This window comes from Chiloscyllium plagiosum, unplaced genomic scaffold, assembly GCF_037043375.1.
Source record: "Chiloscyllium plagiosum isolate Xiang-an unplaced genomic scaffold, Cpla_swu_hap1 HiC_scaffold_32, whole genome shotgun sequence".
In the NCBI taxonomy this organism is placed as follows: domain Eukaryota; kingdom Metazoa; phylum Chordata; class Chondrichthyes; order Orectolobiformes; family Hemiscylliidae; genus Chiloscyllium; species Chiloscyllium plagiosum.
In genome coordinates, this window is record NW_028270170.1 from 8,290,415 (window position 1) to 8,308,067 (window position 17,653).

The window sequence follows — 17,653 nt, forward strand, 5'->3', positions numbered from 1 at the left end:
GGGTCAAGCTATTTTTTCCTCCAAAAGTATTAATTCATAAAATTTGTACACAAAATGTTTCATTTTGAATACTACAAGATTTGCAAAAAAATTTCAACTAGTACAATTGCAATTGCCTTCATATTTAGCAAATACATTCCACATCAATTACCTAGATAGAAGGCAAAATGTTTCAAATTACAAATTGCAGTAAATACAATAGATATAAACTTCTCTATACAACGTGTTTCATTCTGAGGTGCCTTTCAGTGCTCTTAATTTGCATCATAACATTCTTCATTAGGCACAGAGTCTGAGAAGATATGCAGTTTCCAGGCCTTTGGTATTGCTATGGCTGAAAGAACTCAGACAATGACAGTGGCTGCCCCCAGCTTTAGTGTGTCCCTCAGCACACAGTCCTGGACCTTGGACCTTTTGCCAGTCTACAATACTCGATGAAGGACAGCTCCTTGCAGTGAAGGGCCACAGAAGCTCTGTTACCTCCTCTACCACTTTTGGAATGTCTACGTTCCAAAACCTACCTGGATGGGTACTGCTCCAGCAACACTCAAGAACCTTGACATTATGCAGGATAAAGCAGCCCACTTGATTGGCACCATATCCAAAAGCATCCACACCCTCCACCGCTGATGTTCAGTAGCAGCAAAGTGTATTATCTGCAAGATAGATTTTAGAAATTCACGAACAATCTTGAGCCAGTACCTTCCAAACCCACAACCACTTTTATCCAGAAGGACAAGGGCAGCAAATACCAGGGCCATGCCACCACCTGCAAGTTCCCCTCCGAGTTATTTGCCATCCTTGCTTGAAAGCATATCGTGCTGTTCTTTCACTGTAATTGGGTCAAAATTCTGGAATTCCCTCCCTAAGGCACTTGTGAGTCTACCTATAGCATATGGACTGCAACAGTTCAAGAATTCAACTCATCACCACCTTCTCAAGGGCAACTAGGAACGGGCAATAAATGCTGGCCCAGCCAGCAATGCCCACGTCCCACGAACGAATATCTTTTTTTAAAAAATGTTTTCAGATTCCTTCCCTCAGCAAAACTGCCATCCCGCCTCTCCATTAATGCACCCCTTGAAACTTAAATGTCTGATAAAACTTTTGATCACATGTCCCCCGTGGCTTGGCGTCAAATTTGATGAATCATGCTTCTTTGGAGTATTTTGGGATACTTACCACATTAAAGAGAAACTAAGATGCATGTTGTTACTTTCTGAAAGATGTTGCTCAGTCTCCCTTTTTATAACCCCTTTGTATTCTCTGTCTTTGTCCATGTTAACAATGGTGTTGCCTATGGTGAGAGTTAATGTGGACATACTGGGAGCTTCCAGAAACTGCTACTGAGTTAACTCACTCACACTGACAACTTGAAAAGATGATCCCCACTGACACACTGGTGCATTACTGCAGGAGCATTCCCCTATCGATTAGGCCATTCTTCAGATGAGATACATAACCAAGGTCCTGTGTACCTTCTCCGGTGTTTAGAACAAAGTCAGTGGTACTTTATGGAAGAGAACAAAGGATTTCTCGCTGGTGTCCTAGGTAATGCTTATCCCTCAGTCAGTATCACAAAAGCACGTTATCCTGTTGGTCTGTCATTGTTGCAGGTGAAAGCACACATCTATTGGCAGTTGTATTTCCTATATTATAACAGTGGTTGCAGAATTGTCTAGTTTTCTGGAAAGCACTCTGAAGATATCCTGAGGTAGTGAAGGGTGCTATACAGATGCACACTGATCATTTAATAGACTGTATACATTTGAACAAAAGAAAGGGGGGAGAAAACAGCCAACGTGCTTCCCCTCGAGCATAACCCAGTATCCCCTCCCAGGAAGATTATTAGGAAATTAATTCCTGGTCATTTCCCTCTCTGACACCAGGGAAATAAAGTCATATAGTAAGGAAACAGACCCTTGGATCCAACTCATCCATACTGACCATGTTTCCCTCAATAAACTAGTCCAGTTGCCTGAGTTTGACCCATATCCCTCTAAACCTTTCCTGTTCATGAACTTATACAAATGTCTTTTAAGTGTTGTAATTGTACTCACATCAATCACTTCCTCTGACAGTTCTACACACAAACCACCTTCAATGTGAAAAAGTTGTCCCTCGGGTCTCTTTTGAATCTTTCTCCTCTCACCTCAAACATACGCCTCCTAGTTTTGAATTCACCCATCCTAGGGAAAAGACTTTTGCTATTCACCTTATCTATGCCCCTCATGAGGTTATAAACCTCTGTAAGGTCACCCTCAACCTTCTACGCTGCAGTGGAAAAAATACCAGACTATCCTTATATCTTAAGCCCTCCAATTTCTGCAACGTCCTGGTAAACCTTTTCAGAACCCTCTCCAATTTAATAATGTCCTTCCTACCAGAACTGAACACAGTATTCCAAAAGTTCTTTCACTAATATCCTTTACAACCTCAATGATGCCCCAACTCCTATAGTCTGAGCATTGAAGGAAAGCATCTTGAATGCCTTCTTAACCAGTCTATCTGTGATACAAATTTCAATTAACTATGTATCTGACCGCCTGGGTTTTTCTGTTCGACAACATTATCCAGGGTCCTACCGTTAACTGTATGAGTCCTGCCCTCATTCGTTTTACCAAAATACAATATCTTGCATTTATCCAAATTAAACTCCATCTTGCCACTCCTCAGCCCATTGTCCCAATTGATCAAAATCCCTTTGTATCTTAGATAACCTTCTTCACCATCAACTATACCACCAATTTAGGTGTCATCTGCAAACTTACTGGCCATGCCTCTTAAATTCTCATCAAAATCATTTATGTACATGACAGACAGTAGTGGCCCCAGCACCAAAGCTAGTGGAATACCACTGGTCTCCACCATCACCGTCTGTCTCCTACCATCAAAACAATTTTGAATCCAATTGACAAGCTCTTCCTAACTCACATATGATCTATCTTTACTAACCTATCTACTATGTGGAACCTTGTCAAAGGCTTTACTAAATTCCATGTAAGCAACGTCTACTGCTCTGCCCTCATCAATCTTTTTATTTGTGTTCTCCAAATCTCAAGTTAGTGAGACACGATAATTTGACTGAGTTTTGGAGAACACAAAGATTGATGAGGGCAGAGCACAAAGCCACACTGACTATCCCTAATCAGTCCTTGCCTCTCCAAATGCATATAAATCCTATCTTTCAGAATCCCCTCCAACAACTTACCCACCCCTGCTGTCAGGCTCCCCGGTCTATAATTCCCAGGCTTATCATTATTGATACACCCATGGTTATTAACAGTGTTTGTACATTGGTAGTCCCTTAACTGATTCAGCCTAGACACATGAATAGCCATGCTTGTTTCTGCCTTGTGTAGACCTCAGGACAGTTCTGAAGAAGGGTCATATCTGACTTGAAACGTTAACTCTGTTTCTGTCTGCAGCACAGCCCCTGAGTTTCATTAACATTTTCAGGTTTCCAGCATTTGCGTTATTTTGCCATTATTCAAGTCACTTTAAGCTTCCACATAAGCTCCTTATAATACTTATGATGGAATAAATTGTTCCAATGCCACATCTTCGAGAGTAATCAGGCAAATAAAAATAATTCCTGGCCAATGGAACATTTGGGTAGGTACCCAAAATGTTGGTCAAAAATATTGGTTTCGGGAAGAGAGCAGGATGGAGAGGTTTAGGGAAGGGGTTTCTGAACTTGGTGTCCAGGTGGCAGAAGGCACAGGAAGCGGTGATGGGGTGAAAGAAGTGGGAGATACATGAGGATCTGGACTTTGAGGAGCAGAGTTCGCAAATGTTTGTCAGGCTGGAGCGGCACTAATAGGGCAAAGCATAATACCAAAGGCTGGCCATGTGTACAAACCTTTGTTCTAAGAACCTGACTGAACTCCCCAATCTTGTTTGTTTTGCAGAACCGGATCTGGACGACAACGATTGCAGTTTTGTCTGCAGAGGCAGTTCTTCCAGGGGGAGCCTATCTCCAACGTAAATCTTTCTTTACTTTGCATTCCTTTGTCTTAATACATGAAGATGCACATTGAACCTAGTCACATTAAAAGCTTTCTGGGGCAATTTGGCAACGCTAGGATCTTTAAGAATTGACCCCCAGTCCCAGAAGACACCGCTGCGCATAGACCTTGGAGAGTTGAGCATCTGCAGGAAAAGTTAGAGGGAACATAATTCACCACTATCTCAGATTCATTACATTGCTCACTCAGCATTTGTATCTGGGTGGGGTGGGATTGAATTGAATTTATTGAATTGAATTGAATTTATTGTCACATGTACCGAGACACAGTGAAAAGCTTTGTCTTGCGAGCAATACAGGCAGATCACAGAGATATGTAGCATAAATAAGTAAATAATAGGTAAAAACAAAAACACAGGTACAGGCAAATGTTCAGAGTTTGGGAGTCCATTCAGTATCCTAACAACAGTAGGATAGAAACTGTTACGAAACGAGGGTGTGCAAAAACCTCCTCCAACTAAATGTTGGGAAGATCTAGGCCTTTGATTTTAGCTCCGAATCACAAGGTTCATGCCCTATCTACTGACTCATCTTCCACCCCAGCGACTGTCTGAAATTGCCTGCTTGATTGGTAGCCCACATCCACATACATACGCCCTCTCCTCCACTGACGCTCAGTGTGTACTATCTCCAAGATGCACGACAGAAATTCATCAAGGCTCCTGAGACAGCACCTTCCAAACCCACGACTACTACTATCTAGATGACAAGGGCAGCGGATTCATAGAATCAGGACCATCTGCAAGATCCCCTCCAAGTCACTCACCATCCTGACTTGGAAATATATTACATTCCTTCACTATTACTTGGTGAAAACTCCGGAATTCCCTCCCTTAAAGCATTGTGGGTCAACCTCCAGCCTGTGGACTGCAGCAGTTCAAGAAGGCAGCTCACCACCTCCTTTGGAGACTTCTGGAGAAAAGGCCAGAGAATGGGACTAGCTGGGTAGCTCTTTCGGGAGCTAATACAGACACAATGGGTTGAATGGCTTCCTTCTTTCCTGTAAGATCTTATGATTCTCAAGGGAAACAAGGGCTGGATAATAAATGCTGGTTCACCAATAGTGCCCCGTGTCCCACAAATGAATAAAAGAAAAATTAGAGCAGACTGTTTTCAATCTTTTGACCAAGAGACTGGATTCAAAATACATATTCACGTCATTGGCCCTTATTTCCACCTCTGTAACATTGGTAACCAAGCTTCTGCCTCAGCTAATTTGTTATCCATGACTTTAGTTATTTGAGACTTGACAATTCCAGTGTAACTGAGGCCAGCCTCCCATCATTCACGAGCCACCCCATCCCCCAAACTTGATTTTGTCCAAAACTCATCTGCCCTTTCCTTACTTTGTTTCTTTGGAGTTCCAGCTCTCGTCTCTTTTCTTTCCTCAACATTACAGCTCACCCATTGGCGGCTTGTCCATGTTGTACGATCAGACCATACCGACTCAGCTGGAGAATGTACCACAAACAACGTCTAACATAGAGGAGCTCCTGGACAAGCACTGGAGTGGAGAGGGAGGCATTGACAGTAAGTACTGACCCACTGTATTGGGGGTAGCAACGTCCTGCTGTACACTCTGCCTGTGCGTGATGGTCTGGTGAGGACATGTGTGTGGTGCTTCTTGTAATCTTACTCTCTGGAAGATTAAGAAAAGATATATTAGGTCCATTGAAAATCATGATTGATTTTGATAGCAAAGTTGAGGAGAATCTGTTTCACTTAGTAGAAGGGTTGATGAGCAGAAGGCGCGGGTTGATGGCTTTTGGCAAAAGAGCCATGGGACTCAGTTTTTCAGTGCAGCAACTTGCTGTGATCTGGAATGCATTGGCTGAAAGGCTCGAGGCAGATCTAGAACTGATATTGGAAAGGGAAGTAAATACCTATCAAAGGGCTATTGGGAAAGAGTAGAAGAATGACAAATTGAATAGCTTTTCTTGTGTATAAGTACACACTAATTTCTCTGAACATCAACGTATAAAGATTTTGAGCCTTATTATTTACATTCTGCTTCTGAATTCTTGCTGTCCGAGTGAATGACCTCACACTTCCCTGTTACTCACCATCCCACAGCTTGTCACCCACTCCTTTAATCTTTCTGTATCTGGGTGCAGTGTCTTTGTGCCCTCTAGCTTACAATCCCACCTCATTTTTGTATTGTGATGCACTTTGGGATATTTATTTGGCTGAAGATACCACCTAAGTGCAAGCCCTTTCTGCCAGTGCTCACCACCTTAGGTGCAAAGACAAATGGCTACTTGAGCGAGCTAGGATTTACATCTTCAGGAACGTGGGAGAAAACATAGCGAAGATGTATAATGTGGTGGCTTTTATTGCTTTGGGTAGAATTTGTTCCCTTTTTGGAGAGAGAAGCACGATGCTGATTTTTGTTTTTCATCCTCTAGTTGTGGACATGTTAAAATCATTGCACCTGCTTCAGTTAGATAACCGACGTTTACAGGAACAGATCATGAATCTCTCTGCAAAGAAAGAGCGTCTTCAGCTGCTGAATGTCCAGCTCTCCATCCCTTTTGCTAGTGTGACATCCAGCAATGGTCCGTCCTCCCAGGCACATTTAATGACCTCCCAGAATGGTAAGAATGCTTTTCTCTGCTGAGTAACATGAGAGCATAACTGGATGATGCACTTAATGAATGGCCCAGTCAGGATTATCATTAGGTGCTCTTAGCCAATGTCAACTGAGATTTCACTTGTGGTGCCAGAATAATCCTTTACTGCAACTTTGGCCAAGGAGAAACAGCCAAACTTGCAACCAATAATGGAAGGCAAATGACTCTATAATTCAACCAAACTGACCCACACAGATATGCGTGTGTACACTGTTCATCTCAGTCAGAAGCAGTCGGATAGTGGTTATTGCTATAAAGGGCTTTATGTATATTATATATAGTTATTATAGAGTTTGGTGAGACTTCACATTGAGTATTGTCCACTTCTCTGCGTATATCTGAGTAAGATGTACTTGCCATGGATGGAGTTCAGCAGAGGTTCATCAGTTTAATCCCTGGAATCTAGGATTGTTTTAACAGGAGAGATTGAGGAAATTGGACCTTGTGTTTCAAAGAATGAGAGGTGATCTCACTGATGTTACAGGCTGTGACATGGTGGGTACAGGTGGGATGTGGCCCCAGACTGGTGACTCTGAAATGAGGGGACGTGATCTTAGAATAAGGCACAGGCCATTTAAGACTGTGATGAGGAGTAATTTCTTTAGTCACAGGGTAGTGAATCGCTTTCAATTCTGGATGGCTTTATGAGGGACATAATAGTTGCGAGAAGGTGCAGGAGAGATTGACCAGAATGGCAGCCAGGGTGAGGAACCTCCTTTATGAGGACAGAAGAGAGAAGCTGGCATTGGCTTCATTTAAACAGATCAGTTAAGAATAGGTTTAATGGAAGTTTAATGGAAACAGTCCAAATTGTGAAGAGCTTTGACTTATTACTTAGTAAATCAGGGTGAACTGATTTTGTTGGCAGGGGGGATTAGGGATCAGAGGGCAAAGATTTAAAATAATTAGAAAAAGAATCAGAGAAAAGATGTGAGGGTTTCTTTCTTTAAGTACTGAGTTATGATGATTTACAATGTGCTGCATTAAAGAATGATGAGAAAGATTCCTTCGTAATGTTCCAAAGAAGATAAATACTCAAAAACAAAAAAAAATTGATCTACAGAGAAAGAATAAGGGAGTGGGACTAATTGAAAAACTCTTCATTGAGGCAGCATTAGCAAAGTGGGCTGAATCGCCTCCTTCGCTGACTGACTGTACAAACCTAGGTCAGAAATCACACAACACCAGGTTATGGTCCAACAGGTTTATGTGAAATCACAAGCTTTTGGAGCAGCGCAGTCGTGTGACCTCTGACCTTGTTGGCCCCAGTCCAATACTGGCACCTCCACATTGTATATAAATCGAAAAGAGGTAATGAAAGTTACACTAACAGCACTGGGTCCGGAGTTTTCATGTGGCAGTGCATAGAATAGAAGAATGTGGCCAAGTAAAACACTCGCAAAAATGCCATGTCATAGAAATGCAGTTGACCTTATTGAGGACAGTCCACCTACAGAGGTCACAGAAAGTAACAATGGTCCTTTATCAGGGGGCGGCACGGTGGCTCAGTGGTTAGCACTGTTGCCTTACAGCAGCACGGACCCGGATTCAATTCCTGCCTCAGGCGATTCTGTGTAGAGATTGCACATTCTCCCCATGTTTGCGTGGGTTTCCTCCGGGTGCTCTGATTTCCTCCCACAGTCCAAAGATGTGCAGGTCAGGTGAATTGGTCAGGCTAAATTACCCATAGTGTTAGCTGCATTCGTCAGAGGGAAATGGGTCTGGATGGGTTACTCTTCGGAGGGTTGGTGTGGACTTGTTGGGCTGAAGGGCATGTTTTCACACTGTAGGGAATCTAATCTAATTTAATAAGCAAGTCTGTCAACCTGTAATTTTCACAAACAGGTGAATGGTGTGGTTTCAGCGTGATACTCAAAACTCTGATTAGCAGAAGGGTCTATAACCAGAGGACACAGATTAAGTTCCATTGGCAAAAGAACCAAAAGTGAGGATTTTATTTGGGAATCCAGATCAGAAAGGCCAGTTAATTGATCTCACCACAATTGATGGTGTGACTTTTAAAGGAGATATTAAATGCAGGGGCCTGTTGACTTCTTCCATCATTGAAGATCCCATGGTTTGATTTAAATCAAGGGTGTTTTCTCGATCCACATTTCATTCATGCCACACACCACACTTCAACAAGCAAATTTTCTGGTCTCTATTGATTGCTTGTGGGATCTTGCTATGCATACATAAGGTCCATATTACAATGGAGTAACAGCGACTGTACTTCAGAGATATGTTTCTCAGATATGCAGCACTTTGGAACATCCCGCCAGATGTGATGTGAGGTTTGTCTCAAAGAAAGATTTTTTGTCTTTGGTTTCTTTGCAATTGGATTGAGATTTTACTTCACTTGGTGGGTCCTACTACATTGTTGTAGGCACAGTATGCAGAGAGACACATTCTGATCAATAAGTGGTTTTGGTTGATCGTTAATCAGTATCTTTCTCCTTTTTTTTCCCTGGATGCAGCTTGCAGCTCTGAGTTGCTGAACAGCAGTAAGAGCCCCCCCTCAAAAGGCAGTTTCATAACCGAGAACTCGCTCTCCGCATCATCAGAGGTATTTAATATGCAGGCTAAGGGTGTCCGATATTTCCTGCACCTTGGGGTCTAATAGCTTGCAATATTGTGTTCAATTAGATGCATTTTTGCTCCATCTGCAGCAGACCGTTTTGTATATAATTCAACACATTTCGCAGTGAGTTTCGGCTAGGGAGCCCCAAACATGGGGACATAACAGAGAGGCTGTTTGGTGGGGTGGTCGTGATATCAGGAAAGTCTACATCACACAAAGGGTATTGGAAATGGAGAACGCCCACCAAACCACCCCACGCATCCCACCACCAAAATCTGAGGCAGATTGGGAGCAGGAAACTCAACTGAAGAAACCAAAACTGAGATTGATGGGCTTTTGTTAAGCAGCTTGACAGGAACCAAGGCAGGGTGTCATATTAAAGATACAAATTAGTGATCCAACTAAATGATGATAGCAGAGATTCAAAGGACTGAATGGCATAGTCCAATTTCAATCTCCGTGAAGTGAAGAATCATCAGAAAATTGATACTTTTTGATATATGACATTTAAGGAGACTGTAGCAGAATTCTCAACTTGAATTAAATATGACATTGTCTTTGTTTGATGCCAAAACATTGGTGTAATGGTGAATGAGATCTGCAGTGTCTAAGGTACAAAGATGAAGTATTAAACTCTGCTCCCATCTGCTATTTTTGAGAGATGTAATATTTTCAATCTCCTCCCTTGGAGAAGTGTGTGTAGTGGAAACATTTGCGGGAAGGTGACTAGTCTGACAGCAACAACAGACTGCACTTGTGTAGTGTGTTTAACATGGTAAAGTATGGCAAGGTGCTTTAAGGAGTATTATCAAGCAGAACATGACACTGAATCATCTAACGGGATATTTGGCGAGACAACTAAAAGCTTGGTTAAAGAGGGAGGTTTAATGTGTCCCTTAAAGGAGAAGAGATAGTTGTTGAGGCTGAGAGCTTTGTAGAGGGCTTCCTTAGCTCAGGGCCAAGCATGTCCATCAGTGATGGAGAAAGAAACTTGTGGGAGTACAGGAGGGGAGAGGTGAATGTGTGCAGAAACCTCACTCTCTGGCACTTTGGTAGTTTTTGTGTGTCAAGAGTTATCATTTCCTCTGCAAACCAATACCAACTTATTGGGTCATCCATCCTTGCTGAGTGGAATCTTGCTGTGCATAAAATTTGCCTACATTATGGTGATTGGACTTCTGACAAAGGTTATTTTAATATATGACGTCTTTTAATATTGGGATTTGGGTGTTGCTGGCTGGGGCAGCATCTATTACCCATCCTAGTTGCTCCTTGAGAAGATGGTGGTGAGCTGTCTTCTTGAATCACTGGAGTCGTTGGGATGTAGAGACACCCACAGAGCTATTAGGGAGTTCCAAAATTTTAACCCAGCAATAGGAAGGGAATGGCAATATATTTCCCATTGTGGCTGATGTGTGACCTTGGTGGGGATATTTGTTCCCATACATCATCTAGCCTTGTTGTTCAGCACAGTAATTGGCTATTCAGCCCAGCAATCCTGTACTAGCATTCATATTCTTCACAAGCATTGTCTCACACCAGCTGCATATCCTTCTGTTCCTTTCTCCTGCATTTATTAAGCTTCCCTCTGAGTGTCTCCAGGCTGTGTCCCATGGTAACACATTCCACATTCTTGTCACTCACAGCATAAGGAAGCTTCTTTTGAATTCCTTGTTGGATTTAGTCAGAACTGTTTTGTGTTGATGGCCCAGAGTTGCAGACTGCCAACAAACCCAGAGATTTTCACATCAACCGTTCGAATGCTTTGATCATTTATGGACCTCGATCAGGTCTCTTTTCAATGTTCTTTGTTATGGGGTGAAGAGCACTTTTCTTAGTGGAGAAATTTAATAAGGTGTTCTGGAAACGCGTTAGTTCTGAACATTTGATGTTTGAGGGTTCAGTCAGATAATTGACTCATTCCCACCATGGAGTTTAATTGGATCTTTCTCTCCCTTTCTGTAGGATCTCCGCTCTGGTTGCCACAGTAGAAGCAGTTCATCTTCCTCTTTACAGAGTACCCCACCTCTTCCTCTCCCTCCACTTCAACAAAGTCCGGTCTCACTCCAAATCCCAGGTCTGACTGGAATTCAACAGCAGGTCAATGGCCTAACCAGGACATGCGTGGGAAGCCTGAGCACCGGAGTTTCCATGGCAACTACCGCCTTCTCCACCACACCAACGATGGTCGGGATGATGGGATGCCCTCCAGGAAACCAGTTGACCAGCAACGGTATTGTCGGTCCATTGAATGGTGTCAACCAATCGCCTGCATCTGTGGCATCGATCCATAACTCCCTCCCACATACATCTGCATCCCTTAATGTTCCACCGCTAACCAGCCTCTCTAACAGGTCAGATTACCTCAATTTTCTCTGGACAGATAGGCCTCACTCGCAGGCTGCTGCCTGACGTGTGTCGGTGTCTAATCAGATAACCATGTATTCATTCTGTAGACAGGATAAAATGGACAATGGGACAGGACATTCATGACAAGCTGTATCATTGTGCAGTGTGGAAGGCGCATTTTGTAAAGGCATCCATGTGCATCCCAAAATGTAGTCACTGGTTGTAATCTTAAAATCAGAATAGGAGCAGGAGTAGATTGTGCAGGTCCTCCAGCCTACTCTGGGGAGGCTGTGACGTACTGATATTGTCACTGCACTACTATTCCAGAACCCCGGATCAATAATCTGGTGTTGTGGGTTCAGATCCCACCGTGGCAAATGGTGGAATTTGAATTCAATAAAATCTGGAATATATGGCTGACAACCACTGGCAATGGTCATGGAGACACATCTAGTTCACTAATGATCTTTATGGAGTGAAATCTGCTAACCTTACCTGGTCTGGCCTATATATAATTCCAGATCCACAACAATGTGATTGACACAGCTGCCCTCTGGGCAATTGTGTTTAGGCAATAAATGCTGGTCTAGACAGTGACACCAACGTCCCATGAACAAATAAACAAAAGATCGCGTCTGATTTTCATTTGGCCACGCCTCCATTTACCTACCTTTCCCCGTAATCATTGACTTCCATTTCAATCAAAAATGACTCTAGCTAATCCTTGATTAGCTAGACAGCACAGTTGCTCAGTGGTTAGCGCTGCTGCTGACAGCGCCAGGGACCTGGGTTCGATTTCGGCCTCGGGCAACTGTCTGTGTGGAGTTTGCACGTTTTCCCCCGTTTCTGTGTGGATTTCTGCCGGGTGCCCTGGTTTCCTCCCACGGTCCAAAGGTGTGCAGGTTGGGTGGATTGGCCATGCTAAATTACCCATGTGTATGTTAGGTGTGATAGGGATAGGGTAGGGGGATGCTCTTCAGAGAGTCAGTGTGGACATGTTGGGCTGAATGGCCTGTTTCCACACTGTGGGAATTCTATAAAGAAAAAATCACTGACAAACCTCCATTGTTATCTGAGGAAGAGAATTCCAAAATCTGGTGACCCTTTGAGAGAAAATAATTCTCCTCATCTCATCATTAACCTAAGATCCTTTGTTTTGAAACTTTACTCCCTAGAGGCTAAGCTCCTCCCACCAGGGACAACTTCTTCCCAACATCTTCCTTGTGAAGTCTCCTTAGAATTTTATGTTTCAATAAGATCGCTGCTCATTCCCTAAACTCTAATGGTCACGGGCCAAACCATCAACTTTTCCTCAAACCATTTCTCAAGGTTTCCCTACAAAGTAGGGAAGTGACCAATCAATTTCTGCACAGCAAGTTCCCACAAATAGCAATGAGGTAATGGTCAAGAGGATATGCTATTTTTAGTGTTACTGAGGGTTACCAATTGACCAAGGGCTCTGCGGAGAACATGCAGGATTACCCGGTTATGGGGAACTCGTAGCACACATGTTCGCCGTGTCTCAATGGGTGGCAGAGGCAGTCGTGAGTCGAAAGGTTGTTGGTTCAAGTCACACATTAGAGGCCTGACCACAGAAATCTCTACTTTCACAGCAATGCAGGATAGGGTAACGGCCTGTTTGGACCTTGAATTCCTGGCCAGTATTCAATTAGAGCACCAGTAAGAATGCTGTAATGAATCTCCATACTCCTGGGCCAGAGTGTTGATCGCGGTAACTGAATTCTGTGCACTGTGCAATGACTCCTGCAGAAGAACATGGCTCCATGAAGTCTGAATGGGGGTAGTATCAGGCTTGATAACCATCTACACTCTCTAGCGATAATGGCATATTTTTGTTGTACCTAAGGGCTCGTCTTGAGCTTTTCATGAGGGTTGCATTTTGGTTTTGGGATGCCCATTTTTCATTGTCACTAACTCCTTTATTAAGATAGTCTGTTACAATACATTGAGTACTGATGGCTGATTTATGCAGTGCTTCTCTCAGAAGCAGAATTAGAAGAATTCATCAACATCCTCAATAATTGCCAATCCCACATTAAACTTAATGCCATAGCACATGGGGAAAGTGCTAATTTCTTAGACAGGACAATATTTAAATTGGTACAAGACGACAGCACAAGGTAGCAAAATGTTTCAAAATATCAGACATACTTCTGCATGCAAAAGAGCCATCATCCTAAACATATCTTCCACAACTGTCACAGTTTAGATTAGATTAGATTCCCTACAGAATGGAAACAGGCTCTTTGGCCTGACAGGTCCACACTGGCCCTCCGAAGAGTAACCCACCCAGACCCATCCCCCTACCCTATATTTACCCCTGACTAATATGGGCAATTTAGCATGGCCAACCCACCTGACCTGCACATCTTTGGATTGTGGGAGGAAGCCAGAGCACCTGGAGGAAACCCACAGTCACAGGGAGAATGTGCAAACTCCACACAGACAGTCAACCAAGGTAGGGAGTCGAACCCGGGTCTCTGGTGTTGTGAGGCAGCAGTGCTAATCACTGAGCCACCATGCCGCCCATTAATGCACACAGTTGGAATACTTTCATCACGCAGTCGTATGCCCATTTTACTGAATCTTAAATTTAGATTTCAGAATTGACCGTATTCACTCCCCACAAAGCCCTTGCAACCAACCCCTTTCCCCCAGCACTATATCTCGCCTCTTTGTTTCCACCAGCCCCGTTCCAGCCTCCACATCACTATGCTCACCAACCCTACCCTACTCCCTGCAGTTCTGAAAGTAGGCTCTGGCCTTTGTGCATTGCCAGCAGTTTGCTCACTATCCTATTTCTTTAACCTACTCACTGCTTATCCAATCACAGGCTGCTTCTTCCCCACTAAACTCACTAGAGATGGATCAGGAGCAAATGTAAGAGAGAACCAGCCTGCAATGGAGCTGCAACTCCTCAGAAATTCTGTCCATTCTGCTTACGAGTGTGACTTTTCTCTGAATGTTCGCCACTGTGATTGAATTTTCCATGGCTTTTGGGGATTTTGGAGGCGTATTTGCCCCAGTGTACTGTGAAAGCAGATTTCTAATCTATCAATCCACTGTCTAAATGCCTACTTGAAGCTCAGAAAGTTGGGTGATTCACTGTTAAAGACAAGTGCACACAATTTGGTGGAAGATCAACACAATGTTTGAGGGCTGAGAGTTTGGGAATATTGAAACATTTGGGTTTTCTCTTCAGATCTAGAACAATAGAGGTCCACCTTAGTAAGAATCATTAAAGATGTGGCCACATCAGTTGCCAATCCTTGGTGGACAATCCCTGGATGTTTATTACATGAGCCCTGGTCTAAAACCTGGAGCTCTGTCCAGAGATTAATAAACAATAAAAGAGAAAGGTTTGCACTTACGTTGTGGCAATGTCTTACTCAAGTGTCTGATGAGACTTTTGTTCTCAAATCTCTAGAGTTTGACTCAAGTCCACAACCTTTCGATGAATATGCAATGCACTGAGGCACAGCTGACACCTGTGGAGCTTGTAGAACAATCCTGGAAGTTTGACAAACCTAACTGGCTGGGAGTGTAGCAAATGTCCAGGTCTCAGTATGCACAGACACACCAGTCTGGGCTCAACTGGCCTTGGGTTTCACTTCATGTCTTCCCACTTCCTCTGCATGGAAATCAACATTCATCAGCACTTGACTGCTCTGCGTGACCTCTGATCATGTCATCTTTCTGTGCCTCAGCTAATGTTAAAAAAACGACTGTGCAGATGGGTAGGAAGGTCAGAATGTTCTGACTGCTGTACATTGCGTTTTTCCTGGACATGGCAACAACAGCTTGCACCTCACCGCCCTGTGACTGAACATTTCAACTCCCCCTCCCACTCTGCCAAGGACATGCAGGTCCTGGGCCTCCACCACCAATCCCTCACCACCCAATGCCTGGAGGAATAACGCCTCATATTCCGCCTCGGAATATTTCAACCCCAGGGCATCAATGTGGACTTCACCAGTTTCCTCATTTCCCCTCCCCCCAACTTACCCCAGTTCCAACCTGCCAGCTCAGCATCATCCTCATGACCTGTCCTACCTGCCAATCTTCCTTCCCACCTCTCTGACCTATCACTTCCATCCACCTATTGCACTCTTTGCTACCTTCTCCCCAATCCCACCGCCCTCCCATTTATCTCTCCAACCCGGAGGATCCCAGCCTCATTCCTGATGAAGGGCTTTTGCCCGAAATGTCAATTTTCCTGCTCCTCGGATGCTGCCTGGCCTCCTGTGCTTTTCTAGCATCTTACTAGTCTTGCCTTTGAGCTAGCACAGGTACACTACCTGAAATCAGGCACCCTCAGGTTTGAATCCATGTTGGAAAACCTCTTGGCTTTGAAGTGAATGGTTAAGGCTTTGGGTAGTTGGGGTCAAGCAGGACAGGAGAGATATAGGGTGGGGAGTGTTAAGCTGAGTTGGTTGGAGCCATATCCAAAGCAGAAAATCACATAACTAGTCAGGAGCAACACCGTGCCAATGCAGATCCTGACACAATTGCCCAGGAAGTTTATTTTTTATTTAGGTTCTATTCAATTAAAATTACATGGAAGATTACAAAGAAATTACACATTTTAGACACTGCCAGTTTTTGGATAAATGGTTTTGCAGCACAGTACCTATAAAACATCCCATCGTGCTTCGTGTGAGCATAACCTGACAAAAGAAATTAATCTTGAACCAGCAAAAGGGGGATTAGAATGGGGGAGCAAATGCTTAGGCAAAGGGTTAATCTTTCATCAAGGTGTTAAAGGAAGGCAGAGAGCATTAGTGAGGGAGTTGAGACTCTCATTCAGCAGCTAAAGGCATGGGCCACCAGAGATTGGGAGAGGGAAGACATGAATGTGTGAAAGGCAAGAATGGGGTGGTTGTTGGACTGGAGAAGGTTACATCAATAGGAAGGATGAGACGATGGAGGAATTTAAAAGCGTAGGTGCAGAACTTTAACATTGAGGCTGGATGGGGGTGTCTATGCAGATCCACAAGGACTCTGCTGTTAAGTGAACGGAATATGCCAGCAAGACGTAGTGTGGGATCTGGGATAATTTTGGATTATTCATGTTGAGAGCATGCAAGTATATTTTTTGTCTGAATTAACCGATGGATTTGTTAGGATGTTTGAATATTTGAGCATAGTTCCCAAAGATAGTCCAGTATTTTTAATCAGCAAACTAACCTGATGATTCAGTGTTTAATATAGGACTATGATCTGTCTATCTCGGTCCTGCTGCTAGCTGAGGGTGCTTTAATTTGAATTTTTATCAGGAGTGAGTAATTGCTGCCCTTTGGCAAGTCGGGTGATGTCATATTGTGCAAATAAGACTCTGTGATTTGAAATAAATGATGGCTTGGGAGAGCAGGAGTCAGAACAGCTGAACCCCTCGCTCTTCACTGTCAGCGTGGGTAAGCATCTGAATGAACTATATAAAAGATTCAGAAATGGCCTCTCCCGTCATGTGAGACAGCCTGCCTAGTCTTGGTCTGTAATGAAGAGAATGTCACTACATAGAATGATGCAGCATTAAAGGAGATCATTCAATCCACTGTCTGTGCCTGCTCTTTAAAGATCTATCTGATTAGTCCCATTCTCCTGCTCCTTCCTCACAGAATTGTGATTATTTTTTTCTCCGAGTCGTTATATCCAATTTTCTTTTGTACATTATTCCTGCATCTACTTCCATTGCCCACTCGGGAAGTGCATTGCTGATCACAACAGCTTGCTGTGTCAAAAATGTTTACCTCATGCCTCCCCCAGCTTTTTTGCCAAATGCTTAAAAACCTGTAACGAAAACAGAAATTGCTGGAAAAGCTCAGCAGGTCTGGCAGCATCTGTGCAGAGAAATCAGAGTTAACATTTTGGGTCAAGTGACCCTTCCTCAGAACTGGAATATTAATCTGTATCTGCCCTTCATTTCAAGAGCTTCTCAAGGAGCTTCATACAATGATTTACTTTAAAATCACCATGGCCAAACCTGTTACAACAAAATCTGGTAACATTACCACAAATGAGCAATTAATCTAGAAGAGTTGGAAT

At 43.4% G+C, this 17,653-nt stretch overlaps 1 protein-coding gene across 5 annotated transcripts in view; it reads left to right on the forward strand.

Moving 5' to 3' along the window:
- The window catches only part of LOC122539772 (protein AF-10-like), a 185,326-nt gene that overhangs the window by 153,763 nt on the left and 13,910 nt on the right, over nt 1-17,653 (forward strand). For all 5 annotated transcript variants that reach the window (XM_043674818.2, XM_043674817.2, XM_043674821.2 and 2 more), the window contains 5 exons: nt 3,912-3,984; nt 5,427-5,557; nt 6,433-6,621; nt 9,135-9,223; nt 11,204-11,592. In XM_043674818.2, coding sequence (XP_043530753.2) covers nt 3,912-3,984; nt 5,427-5,557; nt 6,433-6,621; nt 9,135-9,223; nt 11,204-11,592 — 871 coding nt within the window. The remainder of the gene's footprint in view (nt 1-3,911; nt 3,985-5,426; nt 5,558-6,432; nt 6,622-9,134; nt 9,224-11,203; nt 11,593-17,653) is intronic.